Consider the following 26,454-nt stretch of genomic DNA (forward strand, 5'->3'; position numbering starts at 1 on the left):
AAGTTCACGAGCACATTCCAATGTAGCAATAAAGCTGCAGAAAATCTTCTGATGATTTAGGAAAATTGGCTGTAGCATACATTATATTAATTTATGCCCTTAAATTGAACATAAGCCAAAGGATTCAGTAAGATTTACAAACCCAAGTCAGAATACTTGGATATGCAAAGATCTGTGTTCAATAAAGCCCTTGTGCAGATTTGAATTCTAGGGCTACATCATGAATACTCTCAAGTGTGAACTGGTATATTCACCAGATGCTGACAAATACAATTGTTATTAGGCTGGTAACATTAGCCTACAGGCTAAGGGCAATGCGTGCAAACAACTTCCTGTTTCAGGTCCCACAGCGTCCAATGAAGACTTGTTATTCCCTCTGTGTTGAATTACAAATGTAGGAGTGCTAATGTGATGAAATGCATCATCTAGCTATTTTAGGGACCTCTCTTTGTGTCTTTGATTGCTTTGCCTGCATGTGTCAGATCTAATTACTGTATATTTCTCTCCAGCACTAGACTGAGACACTCAGGGATTGTGGGATATGTAGTTTATTCACAGGAAGTATCAGGTCTCACACTTCAGAGGTCATGCATTAATCTGTGGAGTAGGATGCCTCATGCTTCAACACAAATTCAAACTGCTGAAGCAATGTGATGATTTAAGTTGTGTGTACAGGACAACATAAGACTGAAACTACATGATAAATGCACAACTTATGCAGGTGAAAAGCATAGTGCAGGTAGAACTGTTTACTATACTTTTAACTGGTGGTGTAACACAGTGTTGTCTTATGACTATATAACCCCCCCCCCCCCCCCTGTAACATTTACTACAGTTAATAGCATTCAGAATGGCATCACCATAAGGATTCAGTGGATGAATGCTGTAACTACTTTCTGAGCCCCATAAATCTAAGGCCTGGTTCACACCTATGCATTTTTTTTAGTGCATTTTCAGTTTTGCAGAAACTCACTACAGTTCATTTACATGACTTCTTATGGGTCACGTTCACATCTATGCATTTTCCACATTGAGTTTTTTGGAAAGGGTCAGGGACTTTTATTCTTTTTTCCCCTGCAGCAGGTTGTGTTTATGGCTCCATTCCATAGATTTCAATGGAATCGTTGCAAAAATGCATAAAAAATGAAGCGTTTGCATTTTGATGCATTCCATTGCGTTTTTGCTGGTTTCTCCTGAAAGACCACAGACAAAAAATGCATTAAAAATGCATATAAAAGAAAACGCAAAATGCATCCACGGCAGCCTGCATAGGTGTGAACCAGGTCTTAAAGGAGACTATTCTAAGCAATGCTTTCATTGCAGCCTGTGAATCAGCTGAACTATTTTGTCTTTTTTTTTTTTATTGCATTTTTTGGGGGACAAAGCAGGGAATCGCATAAGGGGGAATATAGTATATAGTGGATATAAAAAGTCTAGACACACCTGTTAAATGTCAGGTTTCTCTGATGTAAAAAAATGAGACAAAGATCAATCATTTTTCAATCTTTAATGTGGCCTATAAACTGTAAAAGTCAGTTGAACAACAAACTGAAATCTTTAGGTGGAGGGAAGTAAAAATAAAATAATATGGTTGCATAAGTGTGCACAACCTTAAACTAATACTTTGTTAAATCCCCTTTGGATTTTATTACAGCACTCAGTCTTTTTAGGTAGCAGCATGGCACATCTTGACTTCACTTTTCTTTGCAAAAAAACTCCAAATCTGTCAGATTGCGAGGGCATCTCCTGTGCACAGCCCTCTTCAGATCACCAAACAGATTTTCAATTGGATTCAGGTCTGGGCTCTTGCTGGGCCATTTCTTTGTTGATTTGAATGTATGCTTTGGGTCGTTGTCATGGTAAAAGATTAAATTCCTCCTTATGTTCAGCTTTCTAGTAGAACCCTGAAGGTTTTGTACCAATATTGTCTGGTATTTGCAACTGTTCAGAATTCCCTCTACCTTGACTAAGGCCCCTGTTCCAGCTGAAGAAAAACAGCCCCAAAGCATGATGATGCCACCACCATGCTTCACTGTGGGTATGGTGTCATTTTGGTGATGTGCAGTGTCATTTTTGGGCCAAACAACATCTTTTGGAATTATGGCCAAAAAGTTTAACCTTGGTTTCATCAGACCATAACACATTTTCCCACATGCTTTTGGGAGTCTTCAGATGTGTTTTTGCAAAATTTAGCCGGGCTTGGATGTTTTTCTTTGTAAGAAAAGGCTTCTGTCTTGCCACTCTACCCCATAGCCCAGACATATGAAGAATATGGGAGATTGTTGTCACATGTACCACATAGTACTTGCAAGATATTCCTTCAGCTCCTTTAATGTTGCTGTAGGCCTCTTGTCAGCCTCCCTGACCAGTTTTCTTCTCGTCTTTTTATTAATTTTGGAGGGATGTCCAGTTCTTGGTAATGTCACTGTGCCATATTTTGATGTTGACTCTCTTCACTGTGTTCCATGGTATATCTAATGCCTTGGAAATTCTTTTGTACTCTTCTCCTGACTGACACCTTTTACCAGGAGATCCCTCTGATGCTTCGGAAGCTCTCTGCAGGCCATGGCTTTTGCTGTAGGATGCGACTTAGAAAATGTCAGGAAAGACCTTCTAGAACAGCTGAATTTTAGAGTTAATCAGAGGCACTTTAAATGATGGCAGGTGTGTACTGACCCCTATTTAACATGAGTTTGAATGTGTTTGCTTAATTCTGAACACAGCTACATCCCCAGAAAAAAATTTCAGTTTGTTTTTTAATTGAGTTGTACAGTTCATAGGTGACATTAAAGGTGGAAAAAGTTCTAAAATGATTTATCGTTGTCTTATTTATTTATTTTCATCACAGAAACCAGACATTTAACAGGGGTGTGTAGATTTTTTTATATCCACTGTATGGAATTTGACAAGGCTGATTACCCTGCTTACATTGCTAGTGGTGCTGTTTTTTTTCGGAGTTCAAAACCTTCAGTTCCAGCCCTAACTATGATTCTACTGAGGATGAGTAAAGTCTTTCGAGCCTGCAGTTATGTCCTTCTATATTTCCAACTTGAATCTCCTTACAATAGCCAAGATATATGGCTCCGCAAGCACTATTTCAGGAAAAAAATAAATAAATAAATTGTTTAATAAAAGATGTACATGTAATCCTTTTGGAACAAGTGTTGGATATCAGGGAAACAACACATTCCACCCACCAGCCTACCCCTTTCAAACATGCTTGCATCAATCTGCCCTTTCAGACCCTTACGACTAGCTTGTGGCTCCCTTCAACTCTTCACTACTCCCAAGGTGATTTGTTCCAGGTAGTATACAGTTTCCAGCTTACAACTCTGCATAGAGATGCTCGAATGGTTTAGCTGAATCATCAGTTAACTAAAGTCTTCCTTAAATGCCTCGCAGCAAATGCTTTTCTTAGCAAACCAGAATAAATACTGAAAAGTCTAGTCGGTAACTGAGATTTTTTTCTGTGAATAGTCTGATGTAGCAAAATATTTCATTCTAAATTTATTCTGTTCCAGGACTGGATATATACTCAGCTTTGTGAAACAACCCTTCCACTGCATCAGCAGCTGCTCCCACTGATTGATGTGTACATCAATTCTGTCATCACCCCAGCATCAAAGTCTAGTCCAGAGGCAACTAATAAGCCAATCACTGAGCAAGAAATCCTGAAAGTTTTCCAGGGTCACCCAGGGGAGAGTCCACGCTTAAACCAGAGACACAGGATAACTACTCAACTCCTGTTGCTTTATTACCTTCTTTCTTACGAGGAAGCTCTTTTAGCTAATTCAAAGACATTAGGTTGGTAGTTTGCTGTAATTATTTTGATTGTTTTATTAACGTATGTATTTTTATGTAGCGCAGTAGTGGTCAGCATGTTTGTGCAGAACTTGCATCGTTAATGCATGCTTATCTTAACTGTGAAAAAATGCTCAACTTCAGCTTGTTTAGCTATTTTTTTGTTTTTTGTTTTCCAATCTGTGTTTGTTTTTTATACTTGTAACATGTGCATTTGGCTCTTTATGTAATAGACTATCTATAGTATGTAGAAAATAGAAATTTGTGTATGTTATTTGTGTATTCAGAGATGTGTTATTAATGTCATTACTGTTATGACAGCGGCCATGCAAAAAAAGCCAAAGTCTTACTCTTCATCATTGATGGACCAAATTCCTATAAAATATCTTATTCGACAAGCACAGGGTCTACAGCAGGAACTTGGAGGTAAGAATATATTTTGACAAGGGCTGTCCCACCAAGGTGTTGGGCTGAAATGTGAAGGGTATTGCACAGCTTAAATAAATTATGTATTCTTAACAGGCAGTAAATGATCGTTAGGACAAGCTTTTCCTGAGCTTCTAGCTGCAGGCAATATGGAGCAAGTCATTAAAGTTCATACCCAAAGCACTGAAGTCAGTTAAAGCAGAACTAAAGGCTTTACAGAAAAAAACGGGAGCTGGCAGGCTGTTTATTGCAGAAGAGACATGCACTGTATCGCCTGCAATAAAATAAACCTACCTGCCTGCTCGCATTCCTACTTAGAATCTACTCTGAGTTGTGGAACTGTACTTGTGTGCTGGATTGACTGAACTCCATCAACATGCGCGGGAGTTGTATTATTCCCGTGATTGCTAGTCGAGATGATGGAAAAACCCGTACCCAGCGAGGGACCTCGCAGACATCAGACTATTGGAGCTAAGGGAAGCCACTTTAAGTCTGTTCTCTCAGCAGCTCAGCACACTCTGATCCCACCAACTTTAGTGCTTCTGTCGTGAACTTTCATCATGATTTTTTAACCATGCCTGAGGCTACATGTTCACTTTATGGAAAGCCTGTCAAGAAAAAAATACAGGGGCTGCCATTGCTAACCCCACCTTGTGTGATGTGCAAATAAGGAAATTAATTGTATAAAATGTACTGCTAGATTTAGATACTGTTAAAAAACAGCTAAAAGCTCCTATATGATAGTCCAAACAAGGACCAAACAATTTACTATGGGGAGCACAAGCCTTAAACAAAAAATCTTCCTTTTACCTTCTCTGACAGATCCAAATCCTCATTCATATGTGTCTCACACTCTTTCCTCTCACATATACAATACAGCTCGCAGTGGGAGGGTTTTAGCTACAGAGGCAGTCCAGAAAGGAGTGGGCAGGACTTAGTGTGGTCATGTGCCAAATAACATGCTACAGGCTTGTGAATCAGCAGTGATAATGCTGATAGCCACACCCCTGCAGTATATCTAACTATAGTTCCAGGGTCTGGTATCATGTGTTGCTATCACCTAGTGTTTTCAAATGTATTGTTTTGTCTGCTCATGCTTGTTAAGGGCTTACTAACTTTGGGACTGAAGGGATCTGCCCTAAATTAACTTGTCTTTATAAAAGAGTTTTCCATAGCAGCAATATTTGATTTTACTTTAAACAGCTTCTCTAGCAGTGTGCCCAGAAGGATATGATTTTACTAGCTGTAAAAAATGAATTGATCTAATTTCTACTCAACTGGTCATATTTGGATTTGAAACTTTTCCACATTTTATCATGTTACAACCAAAAACGTAAATGTATTTTATTGGGATTGTATGTGATAGACAAACACAACATGGTTGTTGGCCTATCACAAGTGGAAGGAAAATGATAAATGTTTTTCAAAACTTTTTACAAATGTGAAAAATGTGGTGTGCATGTGTAGAGTAAGGGGGCTGAATACAAATGCATGCCCCAGATATTTGTGCAAACATTTTGAAAACCATTTATCTTCCACTTCATAATTATGTGCCATTTTGTGTTGGTCTATGACATAAATACCAGTAAAATACATTTACGTTTTTGGTTGTAACATGACAAAATGTGAAAAATTTCACATTTGAATACTTTTCAGGGCACTATACAGCAATAAAAAGCAATATTCATTTTATCTGTATTTTAGGTTTACACTCTGCCTTGCTACGTCTGCTTGCTACAAACTACCCACACCTCTGCATTGTGGATGACTGGATCTGTGAGGAAGAAATCACAGGGACAGATGCTCTTTTGAGGAGGATGCTATTAACAAACTCCGCCAAAAGTCATTCTCCTAAACAGCTACAGGAGGGTAAGTTCAATGAATTACCTGCAGATAAATTAGCTCATGAGTCTTTCTTATCACTAAAAGTGTAAGAGTATAGGAACAGAATTGAACACACAACAAAATTAACATTTGTGAACTTTCCTACCTGCCCAAAATGAATTATTCTCTGGAATTCATAATGACTGGCGCATGCAGATTTTGCAAAAGTCTGTCTCGTGTTCTAAAAGTGGTGCAAATTCATGGACCTGTCTAGAACTTGTACATGATTTTGGCACATTCTGGCTTTTCAAATTCACATGAGACACTTTTATTTGCTAAATCTGCGCCAGTATCTCTCTCTACGCCAAAAGAGAGTTGGTCTTAATTAGTCTAACATTCATAAGATACAAACTGTCGGTATGTGTAAAAGTGGCACATTTTAGAACTTATGGTGTACAAGTCACTGTCAAAAGTGGGACAAAAGTGTTGCAGATGCTTAATAAATTTGGTGCTGCAATACATTAACAAGAGGGACTACCATCAGAAAAGTAGTACAGCAGCTTTATTGAATTTCCCCCATTGTGTTTAGCCAGTTTTAATCCACATATATCTGGCAGAACTATATACAGTATGTTTTTAGAATTTAGATGTTTCCTTTTCTCTTCTGCTGTCAAATCAATAAAGATTAGTCAAGGCTGTTATTCTAAAAATTAGCAACAGCTCACTGATTAGGTCACAACTGTGCTCTCTTCTACCAGCAAGCTGTATTTATTAGATTTCCAACACTTTACATTTTAGCAAAGCCTGATAGCTCCTTATTCTCTCAGACTGATCCGGATGTATAGGGGATTGCTGGAGGCTAGTACTAAAACACAATGAGGTGCTATTTTAAAAATACTATATATTTAAAAAAATTAGGTGTATGCGAGATATATATAGCCAACCTGTCTAAAAGAGCCCTTAGGCAGCCCATACATTGATCTCTACGCCAAAAGAGAGTTGGTCTTAATTAGTCTAACATTCATAAGATACAAACTGTTGGTATGTGTAAAAGTGGCACATTTTAGAACTTATGGTGTACAAGTCACTGTCAAAAGTGGGACAAAAGTGTTGCAGATGCTTAATAAATTTGGTGCAATACATTAACAAGAGGGACTACCATCAGAAAAGTGGCACAGCAGCTTTATTGAATTTCCCCCATTGTGCTTAGCCAGTTTTAATCCACATACATCTGGCAAAACTATTTACAGTATGTTCCTAGGTGTTTCCTTTTCTCTTCTGCAGTCAAATCAATAAAGATTAGTCAAGGCTGTTATTCTAAAAATGAGCAACAGCTCACTGATTAGGTCACAACTGTGCTCTCTTCTACCAGCAAACTGTATTAATTCGATTTTCAACACTTTACATTTTAGCAAAGCCTGATAGCTCCTTATTCTCTCAGAATGATCCGGATGTATAGGGGATTGCTGGAGGCTAGTACTAAAACACGAGGTGCTATTTTAAAAATACTATATATTAAAAAATTAAGTGTTTGTGAGATATATATATATAGCCAGCCTGTCTAAAAGAGCCCTTAGGCAGCCCATACATTGATCTTCTTTTTTTTTTTCTTTTGCTTTGAACCAGTGGGTTGAACGAAAAAAAAAAACTTTCACCTATCTACACATTCAAAAGTAATCCTTCCTCCTGTGGTATTGGCATTCTGACAGTGGGGAGCCTGCTATTGCAATACAATGAACAGGGTTGCCGACTGCAAAAAAAACAAAACAGTCAGGCTGTTTGTACACAAGCTGATCGATAGATCAACAACCAGCCTGCCCATACTTGGATCAAAATTCGTCAGGTCCCTGCTGAACCGCCCGAATTTTGATCCATGTGTGGCTCGTTTTAGTGCCGGTTCACATTAGGGCGACCTGTGAGGCGACCTGGTCGCCTCACAGATCGCCGCAGGTCGCCTCCCATAGGGAAGCTGCGGACCCGTTCTAATAGGAGCGACACAAGTCGCTCCGACCTAGAAAAAGGGTCCGGGGCGACCCGGAGGCGACCGCCATAGACTTCAATGTGAACCGGCGCTTAGTCTTCTGATTACATTTGTTTGGTGTTTACTCTCTGCATATTTATACACCAGTTTTCAGGTGTATCAGTGATCGTTTTAATATAACCCAGGTATATAAATGTTTACAATTGGGATTCTGCAAACTCACTACTCTTAAGATGTGTGACTATCCTGTTATAAAGAATGTTCATGAAATATTTTACATACTTTTATACCAGTCTCTGTTAATAATACTTCTCATATATAGCAGTAAACAGAATTTATGTGCAAATGTTCTCATTTTAAAGTTGTTTTTCTGGTTTGATTAAAAATGTTTGTTGAAAATAAACTGCCTAATGTTTCCTCTCTGTTTTTAGCATTTTCGGTACTGCAAAGCAACCATACACTGCTGATGCAAATCTTGGAACATTTGACTTTGCTTAGTGCTAGTGACCTAATCCCTTATGCAGAAGTGCTCACTGCTAACATGAGCCAGCTGCTGAATGTTGGTGTTCCACGCAGGATCCTGCAGACCATTAACAAGCTGTGGATGACTTTGAACACTGTTATGCCCAGAAGGTACCAGATAAAAACAATAATGTAACATTTCATACAAATATGCAAGGTTCTTTGGTTGCAATACTTAAATGCATTACTACACAATAATTCCATCATCTTCTTAACCTGGCAAGACACACACATACTCTTAAAAATGTGTGTGTGTATATAGACAGGTGCGTCTCATAAAATTAGAATATAATCAAAAAGTTAATTTATTTCAATAATTCAATTCAAAAAGTGAAAATCATATATTTTATACACAGTAGATGTGTCACACACATAGTGATATATTTCTTTCTTTTAATTTTGATGAATATGGCTTACAGCTAATGAAAACCCAAAGTTCAGTATCTCAGAAAATTAGACTAATAAAAAAAAAAGGGTTTATAATAGGGAAATGTTGGGTTACTGAAAAGTATGTCCATGTACAGTATAGTATGCACTCAATACTTGGTGGGGGCTGCTTTTGCAGGAATTTCTACATCAATGTGGCGTGGCATGGATGCAATCGGCCTGTGGCACTGCTGAGGTGTCCCAGGTTGCTTTCATAATGGCCTTCAGCTCATCTGCATTGTTTGGTCTGGTGTCTCTCATCTTCCTCTTTACAATACCCCAGGGATTCCCTATGGAGTTTAGGTCAGGCAAGTTTGCTGGCCAATCAAGCACAGTGATACCACGATCATTAAACCAGGTATTGGTACTTTTGGCAGTGTGGGCGGTTGCCAAGTCCTGCTGGAAAATGAAATCAGCATCTCCATAAAGCTGGTCAGCAGAGGGAAGCATGATGTGCTCTAGAATGTCCTGGTAAAGACGCAACGCCGCCATTTAAAGATAGCAAAATTGTGACCCAGAAGTCAGCAAAAATTCAAACAGCAAAAATTGTTTGAATTTTGACTGACTTCTGGGTCACAATTTTGCTATCTTTAAATGGCGGCCGTTGCGTCAGCCATTTGTGATTTTAAGTAAGCAAACATATGGCAACTATCACACAAATGTTTATTTTGGTCCTGGATAACAGCGGGAAGCTATTTTTTTGCTCCATATTTAATTTGAGTTGCCCAGTTTGTTGTTTATCTTCTCTTCTGGTTATAGTCCACGGGAACAGCTGTTTTTTGAATACCGGAAGTGTATCGTTATCAGACTTCCGGGACCCTGTCACGAACCGACCGGAAGTTTCTCACTAGATAGCTGTATATTACAAGGGAGGAGGACGGCGCGCTCAGCACCAGTCCCAGCCGACGACTCTTTAGTGGAAACGCGTTGGGGGGAGCTAGCCGTGTCGTCCAGTGTCGCGGTCCGTTCTGCAGGTGGCCGCAACTTTTCTGCAAGAGCCATTGTTTTGTGTGTGCAAGTTTGGGCTGATGTAAGTGTTTCCCTTTTTATTTAATACATTTTAAAGAGATAATGCACTATTTAGCTCCTTCTTCAGCTCCTTCTTTCCTTTATTTGGGAATTGCTCTATGGGAGTTTTCGCCATTGAGCCACCATAAGATCCACATACTTTGGAAGCAGACAGGTCCTGGAGAATATACGTAGAGGGTTTCATCTATGCATCTTTGTCCACGGATCCTCTGTCTACCATTTCAAGGCTCTAACCTCCCTTACATTTGGTAAGAGTTCCCTTTTACCACTGGGTGTCTCTGGTTCATTTTATCACTTTTGTGAAGGATTAAGTCACTATTTGATTTCATCATAGACATAATAGTCTATCAGTTGAAGCACAATTTATTTGAAGTTTTGGTCTACACCACTATTTCTTCACAGGCTTCTTCATCATTTATGTTTTGGAGCTGCACAGTCAGCCTATCTTGAGAAAGAGCTGCGCTGACTTTTGACTTGATAAAACCCAGTGGATCAACACCAGATAACATTGTGTTAAGTCTGTTGGTACCTCAAGCCAATTCGGATGGGACTTTTAAGGCAAGTGTAAACAAATTGAACAAGTATAAAGAAAGTAAATAATGTAGAATTTAATACTTAAAAGCATGTACAAGATAGGTACATAAGGTGATAGGGTTATAGACCCTTGTGAAGGGGTGTGATAGGTAGAAGGTTTGTGACACGTGGTTAAGGTGACTTAAGGATGTATCTCTCTGTCATTCCATGCTTCGTGCTTGGATTTCCAGATCAGAGAGTGTCTCCTATGTTCCCATCCGAATTGGCTTGAGGTACCAACAGACTTACACAATCCTTATCCAGGGACGACGGCAAAACCCAACTACAGATAGGATAATAGAGATTAAATCTTTCCCAACACCAGATAACATGGCTCCCCAAATCATCATGGACTGTGAAAAATTTTGCATTTCATTTGGAAATCAAGGTCCCAGAGTCTGGAGGAAGAGTGGAGAGGCACAGAATCCAAGTTGCATGAGGTCCAGCATGAAGTTTCCACAGTCAGTGATGATTTAGGGAGTCTTGTCATTTGCTGGTCTTGGACCACTGTGTTTTATGAAGTCCAAAGTCAGCGCAGCCCTCTAATAGGAAATTCTAGAACATTTCATGCTGCCCTCTGCTGACCAGCTTTATGGAGATACAGATTTTGTTTTTCAGTAGGACTTGGCACCTGCCCACACGACCAAATGTACCAATACTTGGTTTAAGAATCATGGTATCACTGTGCTTGATTGGCCAGCAAACTCACCAGACCCAAACCCCATAAAGAATCTGTGGGGTATTGTAAAGAGGAAGATGAGACACCAGACCCAACAATGCTGGCGAGCTAAAGGTCGCTATCAAAGCAACCTAGGCTTCTATAGCACCTCAGCAGTGCCACAGGCTGATCGCCTCCATGCCATGCTGCATTGATGCAGTAATTCATGCAAAAGCAGCCCTGACCAAGTATTGAGTGCATACTATACTGTACATAGACATACTTTTCAGTAAGCCAACATTTCTGTATTAACCACTTAAGGACTCGGCCTATTTGTTGCTTACAATTTTAAAATCAATATTTTTTTTTTTTATAGAAAATTACTTAGAACCCCCAAACTAAACAGTAAAGTTAGCCTAATTTTTTTCTATAATGTGAAAGATAATGTTATGCCGAGTAAATGGATACCCAACACGTCATGCTTCAAAATTGCGCACTCTCGTGGAATGGCGACAAACATTTGTACTTAAAAAAATCAGAGGAGGTCTAGGGCTAGAATTTTTGTTCTCGCTGTAACAATGGTGATAAGAAAAAGGTGCGCTGAAAAAACTATAGAAAAGCTGCTACCGTAGAAAATAAATTGTGTACTGTGTGGTGGGTATCAGGTGCGCTAATCTATTATTAACTAATATGTATAAATATATAATACAATCAACACAAATATTGATCAATAAATCTTAGGAGGACCAAATCCTCTAAATTCAAAAAAACAAGTGCTCAACAAAGTGAACAATAATAGAAACAAAATCAATGGTGGATCAAAACAATAAGTCCATAAATGAATATAATGTCCATATATATCCAACATGCATGTGATGTGTCTCCAAGGTGCAAAACTGAACACAATAGATAGGTGCAGCGAAGCCCTCCACCGTGAATAAATAAGCCCCTTACCAGATGGGATAATACAAGGGCGTGTATATCTTGTAAGAGGCTGACCTACTTCCCCCCTCAATTGGGAAAAGTTTGTGGGAACCTTTTCTTACTTTCCTTGGGCTACACTTTCATTGGATCTGATAATACACACGCCCTTGTATTATCCCATCTGGTAAGGGGCTTATTTATTCACGGTGGAGGGCTTCGCTGCACCTATCTATTGTGTTCAGTTTTGCACCTTGGAGACACATCACATGCATGTTGGATATATATGGACATTATATTCATTTATGGACTTATTGTTTTGATCCACCATTGATTTTGTTTCTATTATTGTTCACTTTGTTGAGCACTTGTTTTTTGAATTTAGAGGATTAAGCCCCCGTTCACATAGGGGCGACGCTACTTCGCACCGCGACCTACCTCGGAGCTGCCGCCACGGACTTCATAACATTGAAGTCTATGGCGGTCGCCTCCGGGTCGCCCCAAAGAAGCTCCGGACCCTTTTTCTAGGTCGGAGCGACTTGTGTCGCTCCTATTAGAACGGGTCCGCAGCTTCCCTATGGGAGGCGACCTGTGAGGCGACCAGGTCGCCTCACAGGTCGCCCTAGTGTGAACCGGCACTTAGTCCTCCTAAGATTTATTGATCAATATTTGTGTTGATTGTATTATATATTTATACATATTAGTTAATAATAGATTAGCGCACCTGATACCCACCACACTCGCTCGAACGATAGCAGCAATACTTCACATGTGTGGTTTAAACACCGTTTACATATGTGCGCGTGTATGCGTTCGCTTCTGTGCACGAGCTCAGAGGGCAGGTGCGCTTTAAATTTTTTTTTTTTCCCCCTCTTATTTTACCTTTTTTTATTTTTACACTGTCCCTTAAAAAAAAAAAAAAAAAAAATTTGACCCCTTTTTCTTAATACAAGAAATGTAAACATCCCTTGTAATAGAAATAAGGAGGACAGGTCCTCTTTAATGTAATGTAAGATCTGGAGTCAAAAAGACCTCAGATCTCACATCTACACTAAAAAGAAGAAAAAAAGTAATTTTGTTTCTTCTTAAAAAAAAAAAAAAGAGCCCTTTAAGGCCGTTGGAAGGAAGCGATGTATGACATCGCTCCGGTCATCCAAGGTCATAGAGGGGGAGAGGACCGAATCGTTTTCCCCCGCTACCGACAGCTCTGGTAAGCAGGGAAAATGACCGGGGGTGGTGGGCACCTCTCCCGCCATCCATAAGTGATCTCGCAGCGAATCCCCCGCTGGGACCACTTTTATAATAAAGCAGACTGCCGGCCGTTTAAAAAAATACTGGGGTCATGGCAGCTATCTGCTGCTATAACCCCGGTATTTAACGTCAAAGTAGCGACATAAATATACGGTGGGCGGGTCCGTGAGTGGTTAAAAATTTTTTTTTTTTTTTTTTTTTTTTTATTGGCCTTATATAATAATCGAATTTTCTGAGATACTGAATTTTGGGTTTTCACTAGCTTTAAGCCATAATCATCAAAATTAAAGGAAAGAAATGCTTGAAATATATCACTGTGTGTAATGAATCTATATACTGAGTTTCACTTTTTGAATTAAATTACTGAAATGCACTTTTTGATGATATTCTTATTTTACATTCTTATTTTACTCACAAAAGTGAGTACACCCCCCACACTTTTTTTTTATTATTTTGTTATATCTTTTCATGTGACAACACTGAATAAATGACACTTTGCTACAATGTAAAGTAGTGAGTGTACAGCTTCTATAAAAGTGTAAATTTGCTGTCCCCTCAAAATAACTCAACACACAGCTATTAATGTCTAAACTGCTGGCAACAAAAGTGAGTATACCCCTAAGTGAAAATGTCAAAATTGTGCCCAAAATGTCAATATTTTGTGTGGCCACAATTACTATCCAGCACTGCCTTAACCCTCTTGGGCATGGAATTCACCAGAGCTTCACAGGTTGCCACTGGAGTTTTTCCACTCCACTATGATAACATCACGAAGCTGGTGGATGTTGGAGACCTTGCGCTCAACCACTTTCCATTGAGGATGCCCCACAGATGCTCAATAGGGTTTAGGTCTGAAGACATGCTTGGCCAGTCCATCACCTTTACCCTCAGCTTCCTTAGCAAGGCAGTGGTCGTCTTGGAGGTGTGTTTAGGGTTGTTATCATGTTGGAATACTGCCCTGCAGCCCAGTCTCCAAAGGAAATGGAGCATGCTCTGCTTCAGTATGTCACAGTACATGTTGGCATTCATGGTTCCCTCAGTGAACTATAGCTCCCCAGTGCCAGCAGCACTCATGCAGCCCCAGACCATGACACTCCCACCACCATGCTTGACTGTAGGCAAAACACACTTATCTTTGTACTTACCTGGTTGCGGCCACCACACGCTTGACACCATCTGAACCAAATACATTTATCTTGGTCTCATCAGACCAAAGGACATGGTTCCAGTAATCCATGTCCTTAATCTGCTTGTCTGCAGCAAACTGTTTTCGGGCTTTCTTTTGCATCATCTTTAGAAGAGGCTTCCTTCTGGGATGACAGCCATGCAGACCAATTTGATGCAGTGTGCGGCGTATGGTCTGAGCACTGACAGGCTGCCCCCCAACCCCTTCAACCTCTGCAGCAATGCTGGCAGCACTCGTACGTCTATTTCCCAAAGACCTCTGGATATGACGCTGACAATTTGCACTCAACTTCTTTGGTTGACCATGGCGAGGCCTGTTCTGAGTGGAACCTGTCCTGGTAAACCGCCGTATGGCCTGGGCCATTGTGCTGCAGCTCAATTTCAGGGTCTTCGCAATCTTCTTAGAGGCTAGGCCATCTTTATGTAGCAGAACAATTATTTTTTTCAGATCCTCATAGAGTTCTTTGCCGTGAGGTGCCATGTTGAATTTCCAGGGACCATTATGGGAGAGTGATAACACCAAATTTAACACACCTGCTCCCCATTCACATCTGGGACCTTGCAACACTAACGAGTCACATGACACCAGGGAGGGAAAATGGCTAATTGGGCCCAATTTGGACATGTTCACTTAGGGGTGTAGTAACTTTTGCTGCCAGCAGTTTAGATATTAATAGCTGTGTGTTGAGAGCCAGACTAAGAGACCATTTAAAGCCTTGGGAAACCTTTACAGGTGCTTTGAGTTAATTAGCTGATTAGAGTGTACATTCCCCCCTGGTCCAAATCATTTGGTGGAGGGGGGGGGTGGGGGTTATCATGTGGGGTGGATTTTCAAGGGTTGTGCTTGGCCCCCTTAGTTCCAGTGAAGAAAATTCTTAAGGCGGCAGCATACCAAGATATTTTGGACATTTTCATGCTCCCAACTTTGTGGGAACAGTTTGGAGATGGCTCCTTCCTGTTCCAACATGACTGCGCACCAGTGCACAAAGCAAGCTCCATAAAGACATGGATGAGCGAGTTTGGGGTGGAGGAACTTAACTGGCCTACACAAGAATCCTGACCTCACCCAGATAGAACATTTTGGGATGAAATAGAGCAGAGACTGCGAGCCAGGCTTTCTGGTCCACATCAATGCCTGACCTCACAAATGGGCTTCTGGAAGGTCAAATATTCTCAGACACACTCCTAAACCTTATGGACAGCCTTTCCAGAAGAGTTGAAGCTGTTATAGCTGCAAAGGGTGGGCAAACGCAATATTGAACCATATGGACTAAGACTGGGATGCCAATAAAGTTCATGTGCGTATAAGGCAGGTTTCCCAATACTTTTGACAATATAGTGTGTGTGTGTGTGTGTGTGTGTGTGTGTGTGTAATATAAATATACATGCACAGAGAAAAGTTATGCCTCTGCTCAAATCCCAATAGCTTGTACATGTATTTAAACTATCAGGTGCCAAAGGGGTGTGACCACAAATTAATACTACAAATTCTGGATGGACCCTCTGAACACTGCTACACCCTTTCCAGCAAACTATGCAATGAAAAAAAGGGATATTTAGTTCACATATATTGGAATACATGTTTAAGCCGAACAACTGCATCAAAGTAATCCCTCTTCTGGCCAGTCCTACACTGCCTTGCCACTGCAAATGCTACGGTGGACATCATGCCAACATGGGGCATAAAGACCCAAGGTGGGGGACAGCAACTAGATGGACCCTCTGCACACTGCTACACCCTTTCCAGTAAACTATGCAAAGAAAAACCTGTATTGATCTGATCTGATCATGATCTGTACCTAGTTGCTCTCCCCCAACTTGGGTGTTTATGCCCCATGTTGGCATGGTGTCCAACATGGCAAGACAGTGTAGGTCTGGCCAGAAGAGGGATTACTTGGATGCAGTTGAACAGCCTAAACATGTATTCCAATACATGTGAACTAAATATCCCTGTTTTTCATTGCATAGTTTGCTGGAAAGGGTGTAGCAGTGTGCAGAGCATCCATCCAGAATTTGTAGTGTGTGTGTGTGTGTGTGTGTGTGTATATGTATGTATGTATGTGTGTGTGTGTGTGTACATATATATATTATTAACAGTAAGTTCATATATTCATAAAGTGCAACAGTAGTTGTTTTGAGCAAAAATTCCACCACAAAAAAGTGACATAAAGTGCTTAATAAGTCTTCTTGTTTAAGAAAAAGTGCTTGTGCTTTAGATGTTCCTTCACCCGTTAATTTGAGGGTAACTCGCCAGAAATCAAAGGGCCTCCAGGAGCCAGCTTGCTCTATATTTTGCAAAAGGCTCCTAAAGTGTATACTAGATACTAGATAGGTGGCCTCCCTGGATTCACTACAGATTGTTGTAACCTTTATCCCCCCAATCGGGCTAGTTTTACCGTTTCCCAAGAAGAATACAAATATATAATTGCATAGTATCATTTTAAAAGGTTTATTAAACACAATAAAGATGAAGAGAAGTGCACTCACATTTTATTGTGGCACAATCAGTACATCCATATAGCGGAGAGCAGAATAATTGTATGGACGCCGCTCGGTATCAGCGTGCGTTCCAACAGCGGGCGGAAATGACGAATCGGAAGTGATCACCGAACCAACCTCAATGCATTTTGCGATAGCGCGTCACCGGCCATCTTTTTGGTTCATAAATATGCTGGGTGTATATTGGCCAATAAGGTTCATTTCACATTGTCAGTTGAGACATTCAATTCATGATGATAATGGCTAATTTTTTGTACGTTGGGTGGGCTTGTGTATTAGAATACAGTTACATCCACATATTACCATATCCCTCCACTAGATGGCTATATACTCTAGATTTTAGATACATTATTTTTTAAATTTTATTTTAATATTTTGTTGTTTTTCAATGGTACACTAGTAATTTAATGTTCTTAATAAAATGTATTTGTAATTATTGGAAATTGTGCAATGTACTGGAATAAGACAAACAGGGAGTGCCTCTAATATTGCAACTCATTGGGTATAAGCAATAAAAGCATAACCAGATTCTCTCCTAAGTGGTACGGATATGTTACCACCTTATTGGCAAATATACACCAATTAGAATTAGCCCCAGCATATTTTTGAACCAAAAAGATGGGCAATGACCAACTTCCTGATGACACGCTATCGCGAAATGCATTGAGGTTGGTTCGGTGATCACTTCCGGTTCGTTATTTCCGCCTGCGGTTGAATGCACTGCGGAACGCACACTTATACTGAGCGGTGTCCGTACAATTACTCTTCTCTCCGCTACATGGATGTGCCGATTGTGGCACAATAAAATGTGAGTGCACTTCTCTTCATCTTTGTGTTTAATAAACCTTTCAAAACGATATTGCGCAATTATATATTCTTATTCTCCTTTTTTTACCTGGCTAGAAGAGTTTTGTTTGCCTCCATTGTGTCACCACCTTGGTTTTTACAGGTTGTGGGTGATGACCGTAAATGCTTTACAGCCTTCATTAAAGTTGGTTCGTCAGCACAAATATACACAGAATGACCTCATGATTGACCCTCTGATTGTTCTACGATGTGATCCTCGAATTCTGAGGTTAGTGGGTGACTGCATTCTGTAGTGATATTGACGTACTAGTTGGTTTCCCTTTTATTCATTTTTTTTTCTATTTCTAGGTGTCCACCATTAATGGATATCATATTACACATGCTTAATGGTTACCTTTTAGCTTCCAAAGCTTATCTGAACTCTTACCTTAAAGAGACTGCAGATCAGGATATTAAACCAGCTCCCAGTAATGCCATGACTCTGGCAGGACAGGCAGAAACAATGGAAGTTACCAGAGAGGAACTGAAGAATGCACTGCTTTCAGCCCAGGTTGCTTACATGAACGAACAGCTGTACTGACAGAAATATGTAGGATGCCATATCTGACCTCTTTATAAACATGTTTACCTAGTTGTTTCTGGATTTGGTCATTTTAACCACTGACCCAAGACAAGCATGCAAGCAAAATCAGAAAACTTCTAATAAACATACTTGTTCTGTGTCAGTGAATAAGTATGAAAATCACGGATCGATGAGGAAACCAGGCAACTAGGATTTTAGGAGAGATCAGCAATGGGAACATACATGTTCTCTTATTTGAAATTTAGTAACAATTATTGCATAGTGCTTTCTCCAAAGTAGGTAAAATGTTGTATTTTTTCACCATTAGGATAGCGCAGCAGTGCAGCTCCTGCTCGAGGTTTGTCTTCCAGCAGATGAAGAGAAGACTCAGGAGAATACAGAAGGAGACGAGAGCCTACTTTCTAACCTCAGAGAGGTGCAATGCCTGATTTGCTGTCTGCTCCATCAGATGTTTATAGCTGACCCAAATATTGCTAAACTAGTCCATTTCCAGGTACTCTTCACTTTTCAAAATGTTTTGAAAACATTGATTTTTGTGTATTTACTTAAAAGTACCTTTAGTTAGAATTGTTCTAATTTAAATTCCGATAGAGTGGGGAATGATTAAAACCCCTGTTCATTTTTTTTTATTTTCATGTTTCCCGTTGGGGAGATTTCCCTTTTTTAACTTTAAATATTATCTTTTTATTGAAACTTTATACATTTGAAAAAGGTACAATGATACACGTGTGACTGGATGAGTAAGCATTAAACAAAAATAAACAATCAGAACATTCTTGGGAGTCTTTCATCCCAGAGGAACACAAATGAATGCAAGACAAATTGAAATTTACAATAAAAGGAGAACTCTTATATTTAAACCAGTGCATCATGATATACATTGTTGGACAACCGGAAGCCCACTGGGTTCAACTGGTGGTGGATGACAAGTTAAGGAGCTCAGTCTCAGTTCCAACACCCTATTCACACGTCTCCATGATGTGGAGCCATTTATCCCATACCTTATGGAATTTATGAGGGCATCCTCTGTGGATGTATAAATACTTTTTATAGGGTAAGGTGCTGTTTACCTCAGAAAGCCAATCTTTAAAGGTGGGTGGCTGTGCTCGTATCCACTGTCTGGCAATGAGCTTTCTAGCTGTAAAGAGTGTTTCATGAAGAAAGGTTTTGATGGATTTATCCAGGTCTACGTTAGGAAGGATTTCCAGCAGACAGGGTTTAGGGTGTAGAGTCAAGGGGAAGCCCATATTGTCATGAAGGAATTTAATAATTTGTTTCCAGTAACCCTGGACTTTAGTACATTGCCATATTAAATGGTAGAAGGTACCTGAGCTATCGCCACAAATTACACAGAGAACAGTTTAGTCTGGTTTATACCTAGCCAGTTGGACAGGGGTGAGATATGAGCGGTGCAGAATATATAGTTGTGGGAGACAATCTGAAAGCCTGGGGGATACCATCTTACAAGCATCCAACGCCTCCTCCCACTCCCCGTCCTCCATGCAGTCAACATCTCTCTCCCATCTGGGTTTAAGTGCATAAGCAAGTGTTGCTGAGGGGAGATTTCCCTTTACTTCTTTTCCCAGAGGCAAAGCAGGAAGTGAGAGGAAATCTCTCTAAGGTTAGAGGAACTTTTCTCTTTGGCCTGATTTAGTTAGACTTGCGGGTGGGGGCAATACAAATGTGTGATTGAGTCGTGTTTCTGCCCCCCTTAGACTGCAATAGTCAGCAGACAGGGATGTTTACATGCCCCAGCCACAATGCTTCATTTCACGTTACACATACAAGTCAATGAGAAAGCGCTACAAAAGCCCTGCAACCATGGCATGTTATGGGGTTAAAACTGGTGGTAAGGAGGTTTCACATCACTTCCTCACAGCCTGTTAGTAGCCTCCTGGAGCGTGATTTAAAAGCCAGTGGGGCTTCAGAGGCAAGGAGATTGGACGCATGTCTAAATTTACCCTTTAACAATTTTCACTAGAATTGGTGTTTCCTTTAGAAGATTTCAGCTCGCCTTCAGGTAAGGTGGCAACTATAAGTCTGGATTTACTATAATCTTCATAACTGATGTTTATCAGCAGGGCCATTTCCCCAGCAGGAGCAGGAGACTTTTTTTTTTTTTTTTTAATGGAAACGTAAAAAACTGTTGACTGTTGTGAAGCAATGGTCTCATTGCAGAGATGTGACACGTCCCCTACAAAGTAAGACCTGTAGCACTGCAATTTAACCAAGCTCTTGCTCTCTGCTGATTGGAGAGCTTTGGCTCTAGTTCAGCAGGGGGAGTGTCAGACTCCTGCACAGAGATCACTGCATTCCCACACAGAGCAAGTGTCGTTCTGAGCAGCATGCTGGCAGGGTACAAGGTTTTCTACTCAGACTAAAGGCCCGTACACGCGATACGAAAATCAGAAGTAAAATTTCGTCCGTCGAACGATCTGCCGATTTTCGGATTGTTAGTATGGTGCTTTCGACAGCCGATTACGAATTTTCGGATGACCAAATCTGGATGTGTAGGCTATGACATTTTTATCGTACGTCAACCCAACGTCCTTCCGATTTTCGTTTAATTAGTACAGTTTTCATCCGAAAAAAATCGTTAAAGCAAGACTAGGCATGCTCAGAAACGAAAGAACACATACAAAATAATTCAACACATGAAATCACTTCTAAAGTTGAATTCTGTCGTACGGGAATTTTCGTATGAAAGTAGCCTCTTCACTTTCCATATGAGACTAGCATGCAACAAATATCGGACGCAAGATTGTTCGATAATCTGATTGTGTGTACGAGGCTTAAGGCTGATTTGTGAAGATAACTGTATGATTTTTCACACATTTTGTTTTGAAGCACCTGCAAGGTGTTTAGCCAATTCTAAAATGTAAAAATGTGTTGCGCAGAGTAAAAATCTATAAAATATAGTAATTATCTTCAAAAAATGCCTGATATCTATAAAGTTCAAATGGGTGTATCCCAAATACTCCTCATTGATATAATTATCTGATATAAATAATATATAAAACGTGAACAATAATCCAGTGACTATTCCAAAAAATCAATATTATATAAATATACTTTCAGTAAACCCAATAAATTTTCATAAAGGTGAGTATTGTAAATGCTAAAAATGATCCCGTGAATATTATAAAAATTACTATAATATAAATGATATATTGAATATTATAAAAAATTACTATGATATATAAATATACTTTCAGTGAATCCAATAAATATTCATATAAGTGCGTAATGCAAATGTTAAAATAAAGTGCATCAATATGTAAACCAAAATGATAATCAGATCTATCTATAATCCTACACAGATTGATCCTATAATAAAGTGCAAAGTGAATAAATAAAAATATAATAGTCCTTGTGAATCAGTGCAGACAACGATATCTTGCAGTGCTCAAAACCACCACAAGGTGGCAGGTGCTCCCCAGAGTAGTGAATGGCCAGAGTGTCACGGATCCTTAAATCACTGTGCACCCCCTTGTGAATGGCCGCTCACCTCAGGGACGGTTATATCAGGCTCATCAATAGGGGCTCCTAATCAGGGATGACCCTTCCAATGATCCGTGGCTCATAACACGTAATGAATGAAGTTTTAACAGGAATCAGCTAAGTCTCTCCATCAAGACCCTTGCCATTCCATTACCGAAGTGTCACCCTATTATATGAAAAACAGGAAATCTCCAATAGTGCTTATACCATTTAAACCTCTTTATTTCAAAAAAACAATATCAACTCACAATCTTCGGTGCATCCATGCACCTTTAACGAGCAGTGTACAGCGTAACTAACCGAGCCGTAGTGTGAAAGCGGGAGACGCGATCAACCTGAGGAGAAAACACACAGCCATCGCGTCTCCTGCTTTCACACTACGGCTCGGTTAGTTACGCTGTACACTGCTCGTTAAAGGTGCATGGATGCACCGAAGATTGTGAGTTGATATTGAATGTTTATTTTGAAATAAAGAGGTTTAAATGGTATAAGCACTATTGGAGATTTCCTGTTTTTCATATAATACGGTGACACTTCGGTAATGGAATGGCAGAGGTCTTGATGGAGAGATTTACCTGATTCCTGTTAAAACTTCATTCGTTACGTGTTATGAGCCACGGATCATTGGAAGGGTCATCCCTGATTAGGAGCCCCTATTGATGAGCCTGATATAACCGTCCCTGAGGTGAGCGGCCATTCACAAGGGGATGCACAGTGATTTAAGGATCCGTGACACTCTGGTCACTCACTACTCTAGGGAGCACCTGCCACCTTGTGGTGGTTTTGAGCACTGCAAGATATCGTTGTCTGCACTGATTCACAAGGACTATTATATTTTTATTTATTCACTTTGCACTTTATTATAGGATCAATCTGTGTAGGATTATAGATAGATCTGATTATCATTTTGGTTTACATATTGATGCACTTTATTTTAACATTTGCATTACGCACTTATATGAATATTTATTGGATTCACTGAAAGTATATTTATATCATAGTAATTTTTTATAATATTCACTGGATCATTTATATCATAGTAATTTTTTATAATATTCACGGGATCATTTTTAGCATTTACAATACTCACCTTTATGAAAATTTATTGGATTTACTGAAAGTATATTTATATAATATTGATTTTTTGAAATAGTCACTGGATTATTGTTCACGTTTTATATATTATTTATATCAGATAATTATATCAATGAGGAGTATTAGGGATACACCCATTTGAACTTTATAGATATCAGGCATTTTTTGAAGACAATTACTATATTTTATAGATTTTTACTCTGCGCAACACATTTTTACATTTTAGATTATACACACTTTTTATGAGAAGTGAGGTGTTTGCAGCATTTTAAAAATCTAAATAGTGAGAGGTAGCTCGCAGGAACTCTTTTTTTTTTCTTTTTAGCCAATTCAATCTGAAAGTGCTGGCAGGGGATCCCAGAAGAGGATGTTCGGGGCCTCTTCAGGGCCGCAATAAGCAGGAAAATATAACCTCTTTATTTTAGTAAAGAAAAAAAATATAACTGCTTTAAACTGGTTCCCTCGTGGACAAGAAAAGGAGTTTACAGTGGGTAAAAAGTTTGTCTTTTTACACAAATTTAGTAAAGATGGCTTCACACTGCCTAGCTGCGCTCTGGCAAAATGCAGCTAACCCACAGTTTTCATGCGGGTTAGCTGATTTTTCCCATAGACTTCAATTATGTCTCATGATTTTGGTGTGCTTTCTGAAAGCACACCGAAACCATGGGACATAATTGAAGTCTTTGGGAAACACAGCTAACCCGCATGAAAACAGCAAATTAGCTGCATTTTGCCCAAAGCGCAGCAGAACAGTGTGAAGCCAGTTTAAAACTGTTTTCTTATTTTATATCGCTTAAATTTGCTCATATTTTTTTATTTTTTTGTTTTGTTTCCCCTCCCCACAGGGCTACCCCTATCAGCTGCTACCCCTGACTGTTGCAGGCATACCATCAATGCACATCTGTCTGGATTTTATACCTGAGCTCATAGCACAACCAGAATTGGAGAAACAGGTAACTTTCTGGATCATTTAATATATTTTTATACTTGGACAGAATATTTTTATTCTGGTGTACTCCTTGTGCTCTATTAATAATTTATTTCATACAGGGGTGAGTTTACATACCAATATTGGTAATTTATTATGTGTTTTTTTTAATCGGGTGCATTTTTATTAAACATTTTTCCTGGTTTACAGGCAAAACCAACACACCCCTTCCCTTCCCCATCCACCCATCTACCCATATCTGTCATGTTTTTTTTTTTTTTTTTTATAACCCTCCCTTACTCTATTCAAATTAAAGTTCTGCCTTTAGTTTTGTTGAAGTTGTTAATTAAAACAGACTTGCTCTCAAATGTTATGTCATGGTTTTGAAAGTCTTGCTGGGCTAAATAAAGAGTTAAGAGAGTGGCTTAAATCCTTGAATTTTCTGGATGAAATATTGGCTAAAGGGAAAGCTCAAAGTGCAGAAGAGATAAGTACCTAGGTCTTCAGGCTGCAGGCACCTGTAGGCATCTTAGGCTGTGGCCATACATTGTACAATTTTCTTGTACGGTTTTCCTTTAGATTTACAAATCCACATAATATAAGCCTAAATGCTTTAAATTAGTATGCAATCAGACAGGCCCTTGCACTACATAGTTGAAGGTAAATCTAATGGAAAAAGAAAATTGTATAATGTATGGCCAGCTTTACTTAAAATCCAAAATGCAGTTTACTCAAGCGAAGGTAGTCACAGCTTTCATTTTAATATATTCTTGATTGTAAATAATGACATTTTTTTAGTCCTATGTGAGTGATATAGTTTTGTTTTATTTATTTATAGATCTTTGCAATACAGCTTCTTTCACACCTATGCATCCAATATGCTTTACCAAAATCTCTAAGCATGGCACGTCTAGCCATTAATGTCATGGGGACCTTGCTCACAGGTAAATAATTGTATGTGTGCTATTCTAGTAGGTTGTGTAATATTTTATATAGTAGATTGAGTGTACCAATTTCTGTACCAGTTTATCAAAAACTGGAGCAGACAAAATCTGATGCAGCTGAGCATGGCAACCAGTCAGCTTCTGTCTTTAATTTTTAAAGCTTAACTTAAACCGAAACTAGAGGCTGATTGGGTACTATGCATAGCTGTTCCTGATTCTGTCTGCTCCAGGTTTGATTAATTGTCATCTATATATTTCTGCACACCATAAACCATAATATACCTGTACCTTCTTGGCCGGTTCACACCATAACAGGGTGTGGGAAAGGCTCATTCTGTGTGCGTTTGCAACCTACTGTGGGTGCCAATGGATTGTTAACAGCACCTCAAATGCAGAGGGCCCCAAATTGCTTGGTACTGCAATACCATGCAATTTAGTGCAGCCTGTTTTTTTTAAACTAATGCATGCATTATTTTCTCTGTGTACGCATGGAAAGGTGGCACGTATTCCTGGGTGATCCTGGTATGAACCAGCCCTTAATGTTGTCATTATAACAATCTCTTGTAGTATCTTTGCAAGTACACATCAAATGCAAACATTAAACTGGAAAGGACCCCTAACCAATTATCAGAGTGGTAGAGAGGACTTTATTATTTTAGAGTGGATCGTAAAGGTCACTTTTAAATAGGGGTTTTTATTAGGGGGATTAAAAGGTCACTCGCAACTGATGCCTAATGTAGAGCAGCCTTTTTTACTGAGAGGTGGAGCTAAGGATTTCCTGACCAATGGTCACAATTGTGTAAAGTGTTACAAGAGGCATAAACTGTAACTTAATCACTGACCATTATTGTAAAGAGGTATTTTAATAGGGAGCAATAAACAGTACCTAAACAATGACTACTGCTGTAGTCTACTAGGTGCAATAGAGGCTGGCAGCCTCCAGTAATAAAGGTCGCTATTATTAGGAATGTAGCATAAGTCACTGGCCACCCACAAAGTTATAGGTACTGCAGAGAATAGGCTCTGAAGGCTTTAAATATAACCAGGGTGCCTGAAATATCACAGTTAATGGTAATAAGGGTGTGTAATGTGTAGTTTGTATGGTTTGTAATGTACATAGCATGTGCTATGTTTAATGTAGGGAATGTGTATGATGTGTGGGATGCAATTTGTAAATTGGAGGTGCAACATGCATTGTGTAAGACATGGTGTATGTTGTAAATGTGTAGTGTGATTTGTACTCGGTATAGTAATATTTGTGCTTAATGTAGTGTGCAGTATGTATAGTTTGTGTTCTGTATAATGTAAAGTTAGCCAGGTTTGCATATAGTTACAGGTACACATGTATTCTGCCAGATTGCAGGCAAGGTTTAGGGGTAGGTCCAGAATGCATTTGCCCTGTTGAGCCAGGGGGATCCCACAAAAAATGTTTAAATGTTTGAGCCCAATGTAGATAGAATGCTTTTCTCTGCAAAGCTAGGATTGCCTGTACACTTGGCA

At 39.4% G+C, this 26,454-nt stretch overlaps 1 protein-coding gene across 1 annotated transcript in view; it reads left to right on the forward strand.

Annotated features, from left to right (window-relative positions):
- INTS2 (integrator complex subunit 2) overlaps positions 1–26,454 on the forward strand; it is a 109,291-nt gene that overhangs the window by 77,078 nt on the left and 5,759 nt on the right. The window contains exons 13-21 of the mRNA XM_082245709.1: positions 3,522–3,804; positions 4,123–4,227; positions 5,932–6,096; positions 8,464–8,665; positions 18,046–18,171; positions 18,252–18,453; positions 18,794–18,979; positions 23,928–24,035; positions 24,849–24,954. Coding sequence (XP_082101835.1) covers positions 3,522–3,804; positions 4,123–4,227; positions 5,932–6,096; positions 8,464–8,665; positions 18,046–18,171; positions 18,252–18,453; positions 18,794–18,979; positions 23,928–24,035; positions 24,849–24,954 — 1,483 coding nt within the window. The remainder of the gene's footprint in view (positions 1–3,521; positions 3,805–4,122; positions 4,228–5,931; positions 6,097–8,463; positions 8,666–18,045; positions 18,172–18,251; positions 18,454–18,793; positions 18,980–23,927; positions 24,036–24,848; positions 24,955–26,454) is intronic.

This window comes from Pelophylax lessonae, assembly GCF_965119305.1.
Source record: "Pelophylax lessonae genome assembly, chromosome: 2".
In the NCBI taxonomy this organism is placed as follows: Eukaryota; Metazoa; Chordata; class Amphibia; order Anura; family Ranidae; genus Pelophylax; species Pelophylax lessonae.